Consider the following 5,885-nt stretch of genomic DNA (forward strand, 5'->3'; position numbering starts at 1 on the left):
GTAATTGGGGGTTTGGGGTAATAGTAATTTATGTGAAAATAAAATATGAGTGGCAAATTTGAAAGGATAGTTAAGTTATTTGGAGTTGAGACAGACTGACCACAAATAAAAACCTTTGACATCAAAGAAACCAATATGTTTAATTCCAAGTGTCCCTGCCCATAAAAAAATGGGCTGGATTTTTGAGGTTTTGATTCCAGTTCATAACTAGGATGACTGGAGAACTGAACTTCCAAGTGGTGGTACTCAGCTGTATTCGAGATTTATATGTTACAGCAGGTAAAGCCCGTCATTTTGCAGCTCTGTCCACCTGGGTGGCGTTTCAGTGGGAGGGAACATACAGTAACAATATTGAGAAAATCCAATGAGGATGCGGCAAGATGATGTGCCCCCCCTCCTCCCCCTCCCCCCAAAAAGCCCTGCCTCTCAGCGGACCATTGAGCCTGGCGCACAGGATAGAAAGTCTGTGTGTGGGGCCCCTTAAAGAGGTGCGCCGACCAGACGGCACAGACTTTCTCCGTTGAAGAATCAGCGAGATGAAGAGCAGCGCCAACCCGGCACCATGCGCTCCAGGCTCCCACGGACCGCCTGCCTATTGCGACTCATTGCACTCTGCATCCTTCTCTCGCACACTGCAGCTTATTTTGGGTCAGACGACTTCCTTTTTACTTCTTCCCCTCTCATTAACTGATTGCTTTTGTTGTTTTAAACGTTAGAAGAGATCATAACAATGACCTTTACATCCTTAGCCAAATTACGCACGCGTAATCATGCACAAACTATTGAGCTAAATTTTTATTGTATTGTTTAAAACCTCTACAGTTTTTATATGTGTGTTTGCTACTTTGTGGGAATAAATCAAAAATAGCATTTTAAGATGCGGCCCAACAAAATTAGTATTAATTATATGGCTACTGTGACGCATTTTCGTGGATTTCTGGAATTACCCTTTATTAATTCCTGTATAAGCATTTCCATTTTTTTTAAACCTACAATAGAACATCAGGAAAACTAAAACAATATTACTTTTTCTATTAAGGTTACCATCTAAGAGATTTCAGTTGGGCAGGACTGCAGCGTAAAGTAACTACAACACGCTAATGAAGTCGCATCTTTTCATTTTGTCTAATAATAATATATTTCTCAAGAGTTGGCAAGATATTTCACCATAATAGTGTAGGTGTATACTGTATTGTTATTTTTTTTTCCAAATTTAGAAAATGCATGACACTTGATAAGACTTGACAATCCCTTATGTGTTTATTGTCTCTTTCCACTTCAAGGCTGACAGGTCGGGAACCCTTGGTGTTCTTACCAGGTCCATTTTCCAATGAAGCTCCTACAGGGAAGGCCCATCTGAAGCAGTGCGAGCAGATGACTCTGACCAGGCGGCAGAAGAGACTATGTCGCAGGGAACCTGGTCTGGCCGAGACGCTGCGTGAATCGGTGCGCCTCAGTCTGCTGGAGTGTCGATATCAGTTCAGGAATGAGCGCTGGAACTGCAGTCTGGATGGCCGCGGAAGCCTCCTGAAAAGAGGTAAACCCGCTATAGATGTAGCCATTAATTGATCCGTCATCAAAAGTGATATTAGTGAACAATCTCGGTGTCTTGCTCAGGAGCATTTCAAGAGGACGCACGGCCACTGGTATTACATTTGAGACTCTCCATTTATGCACAATCTCCTTTCTTCAAGAGAGACAGGTCTAGCCTGATGTTTATACCCCCATCACTTACTAAGTGTTATGCAGTATGTTTTATATAAAAGCATCTGATCTGCTGATACACATCTGCCTGCATGGCACTAATGCTGATGGCAACATCTGTTAATCCGGGTTTTTTTTTAATGTTAGAAATATTGTGAAAGGAGAATAATTGGATGAGCAAACTGTTTATCTAAAGTTGAGTGGTTACAAGAGTTGTGAGCTGAGTAATCAAACATGAAAAGTAAAATATTTATATTGATAGTTCTTATTAATGGTTTGACTCTTAAACCACGTGTAAACATGGTCTCACACAGGAATGTAATGGCATTTGAACATCTAAAGTTATCAGTGTCTATTTACGTGACAATTTTTATATAAAGTAATGTTATAAATTATAGAAAATTGGATCAAATGGATATCAATTGATATATTATGTGAATCTCTAAAAGATCAAAATGTAAATGAAATACTTATCTTTTTAACACATTTTTGTTTGCACTGGTCGTTGCTGCCTTAGAATGATTACAGTCAGGCTCAAATTTGTCCACAATTTTCTTATTGTGTCACTGATCCTACAATATTATAAATGAGCTCCAACTACTCACAAACAGCACTTAACAGTTTCAAGTGTTTAGCCATGCTGCCTTTGGAAAGTTCACTACTTTAAGTCAATTTGTCAAAGTGAGTTCTGTCTTGTATTTTCTTTTAAGTAATTCTCATGTACTTTAGCAATTGTAATAGCAAAGTATTGTCAGGATGACACCAGGTTTTCTGTAACTTAATATGCTCTACACAGTCCCGTGGCTTGATACAACTCTTGAGAAAATTTTCCTCAAGTAGCCTTCATGAATGTTTTTCCACGACCTGATAAAATCATTTATTAGCTACACTTTGGAAAAAAAAGCTGTGCCTACTAAATCACCATATTGCATATAGCTCAAGTCCAGTGCAGGTCTAGCTGTGCACAGAAAATCCTTTAGGATCAACCAAACCTTATGCATATGGATATCAGTGTGTTGGAGAACATGAACAGGTCAGCACAGAGGTAATGAGGGTGTAGAAAGCCAAGAAATGCGGTGCGGTGGAAAGCGCTCAAGCCCTGTGGTTATTTTTATCTCGGGAAAGCGCCCATTCCCAGAGGAAAAGGGTGGCGTGATTACCCACTTTCATCTGGGAAAATCCTTCCTAGTCAAAATAATAATTAATTGGATCAAAATATACCCTGGTGACGGCTCTGGGTAAAGCAAATAACAGTGCGTAACCATAAGGAAGGGTCAGAAGATGATTTATGACATAACAAAACGTGCAGAATAATGCTGAGGTTGTAGTAAACCATGACAACGTGGTGAACTCTTTGTAAACATTTTGGCTTAAAGGTTTACTTAATAGCGCAAAAGACATTTTGATGATTGCAATCTATGAATTAATCCCATGACCTTCACACTGTTCGTACAGTGTAAATGATACCACGATTAGCTTATGGATTCAAAGCTCTATAAATTGAGCTCTTCAAACTTTTCTCAGATAAAATGGACTGACACATTTTAATTTTCTTTTACACAATGTTCTACTTCCTCTGATGTCTTTTACATCTATCCCAGCATTCAAGGAGACCGCCTTCCTACTGGCAGTGTCCTCTGCGGCATTGACTCATGCCCTCGCCAAAGCATGCAGCTCAGGTCGAATGGAGAGATGCACATGTGACGATTCCCCTGGCATCCAGCATCGAGAAGCGTGGCAATGGGGGGTCTGTGGCGACAACCTGAAATATAGCACCAAGTTCCTGAAGAAGTTTCTCGGCCAAAAGAGGGTCAGCAAGGACCTGAGGGCTCAAGTCGACACCCACAACATCAACGTTGGAATTCGGGTGAGTTGCCTTCCCAAGTACATGGCGTCAAAAACTTTGCCTACACCTGAGCCACACTTGGCTCAATTAGTTGGGCTGCAATTTTACATGACAATTATACCTCTGACACGCTCCTGCGCCATCAGAGGATACAGCATTGTAATCTTCACCTGCATATTTTTCACGCTGCCAGCCAGACAAACGCCCCCATATTTGCTGCAGTCGTTGGCCTTGGTGGATAATACAGCAGTGGGTGAGGCAGGGAGACAAGACGGCTGTGGGATCGTTGGAGCCAGGTGTTCTCAGGCATGATAAAGCTTGCTGTGCGGGCCTACAGAAAATTAAAGGTCTCATGTCGGAGAGAACGATTATAACCGTGGCCTCTTTTTAATATACGAGCGAGCATTTTTTTCCACTTACTAAATCACTGTGCTCTTCATAAATCCCCCTAATGTTCATAACCACCACCGTGTAGCTCTGAAATAGCAGGCCCCAGGGTCTTAACCCTGCAGCTCACACCTAAGGAAGGGCCAGAGCTGGTGGAGACTGGGGGAGCAGAAAGAAAGAAAGAAAAAAACACTACAGGAAGAACTTAGGGCAACTGTCTTATCTCATCTTCACTGAGTTAAATGTTTTCCTCACTTTACACTGATGTGGCCGAGAAGAGACCAGGAGCCGTCTTAACAAAAACATGAAGTGGCTGGAGTCACCCCATCTCTCAGTAATAGTACTCTGAAGCCCCGAGGGGTTCATACCTGCAAAGGGAGGAACTGAGCAGAACTTTTCAACCCAGAAGTACCCTCTGGCCCGCCCCTCCCTCTCAGACTAACCCCTGTGCTATCTGACCTGTCTCTGGCCCCCACCAAGACAAAAGCTCTTAGGTTGAGTGATCGTGCTCTCATCGCTGACCATCAACCACAGTGAACTATTAACCTAAATCAGATTCAATATCACAAACTGCTTCTGCATTTTTGGCACTTCTTGCACAGAAATTCTAATCAATGTTTTCCATGAGCAGGCATGTACAAAGAACAGGGTGGAGAGATTCCACTGTCTGCACTGTTTGTCACTTATGCCTCAGGCTTTAGGAAAGAGAGACAGGAGCGAGGCAGACAGAGCTAGTTTCAACACATTGAGACCAAAAAAAAAAAAAAAAAAAGAATCTGCCAGAGCTGTCCAAATGAGCAATGTAAGGTAAATGAAATACGACATGCTGAACGGTTCCCCCTCAATCCATTATGTTAGAATTTTGACTGAGGTGAGCTAAAGGTATATTAACTGCAGACCACCATCCCTAACCCCTACCCACCCTGCAGGAAACTGGCTAACTCTGTACAGATAGACCTCCCAGATAAGAGGCCAGGTAATGAATCAAACTGAGAGAACTGACATCTCCCTTTTTCCCTCCCATGCTTTCTTTTCTCCCATCGCAGGCAGTGAAGAGTGGTCTGAAAACAACCTGCAAGTGCCACGGTGTCTCCGGTTCTTGTGCCGTACGGACTTGCTGGAAACAGCTGTCTCCATTCCATGACACCGGGCGGCTGCTTAAGTTCCGGTATGACACCGCAGTGCGAGTGCTGAGTGTCACAAACACAGCCACCGGAGAGACAGAGCTGGCTGGACCCCGTCGTCATGGCCAGAGCCTTCGTACTACTGACCTGGTCTACCTGGAGGACTCCCCCAGCTTCTGCAGGCCCTCCCGATACTCTCCGGGTACAGGCGGCCGCTCATGTGCCAAAGACACCAGCTGTCAAAGTCTGTGCTGCGGGCGTGGTTACAACACAGCCATGCGCCTCACCAGCCTGTCCTGCCACTGCCAGGTACGCTGGTGTTGCCACGTGGAGTGTCAGACGTGTGTCAGAGAAGAGGAGGTGTACACCTGCAAAAACGCATAAGCAGAGGACAGAAATGATGTAGTGTGTGAAGACTTGCAAAATCATCATGGCTGAACTTTAATCTCCTTATAGACACTGAGACACTGAGGGATCTCACATCAAGTCTTTACAGATTCTGAGTTGCATGTTATTTTTGACAGGAATATAGAATTATAACATTATAATATCGCTGGTTATTTGCTAATCATCACCGATTTGATATGCAGCAGCTTAGGTGAGCTACTATGCTTTTTTTCTCACTGGATGCACTGAAATCCCACTCTTCTGGGAAGGAGGGAAATGAGCTCTTAAAACAGGTACTGGACTGGACATCACCAGCAGTACGACGCCGTCTGCAGGAGTCCTCTGACAGTGACTTTGTTGTATTGTAATTGTGTTTGCCCCTTCCACTTTTTTTTAATTATTTTTACTATTTATTGTATCATTAAATTGTTGTCTGT

At 43.2% G+C, this 5,885-nt stretch overlaps 1 protein-coding gene across 1 annotated transcript; it reads left to right on the forward strand.

The window, feature by feature from the left end:
- The first annotated feature begins 562 nt into the window (after positions 1-562).
- On the forward strand, positions 563-5,445 carry wnt9b (wingless-type MMTV integration site family, member 9B). Its single transcript, XM_053338657.1, has 4 exons — positions 563-648; positions 1,284-1,537; positions 3,306-3,571; positions 4,984-5,445. The coding sequence occupies exons 1-4, from the start codon at positions 563-565 to the stop codon at positions 5,443-5,445; spliced, it is 1,068 nt and encodes a 355-aa protein (XP_053194632.1).
- The last annotated feature ends 440 nt before the right edge of the window (positions 5,446-5,885 follow it).

Source organism: Scomber japonicus, chromosome 18 (genome assembly GCF_027409825.1).
Source record: "Scomber japonicus isolate fScoJap1 chromosome 18, fScoJap1.pri, whole genome shotgun sequence".
Lineage (NCBI taxonomy): Eukaryota > Metazoa > Chordata > Actinopteri > Scombriformes > Scombridae > Scomber > Scomber japonicus.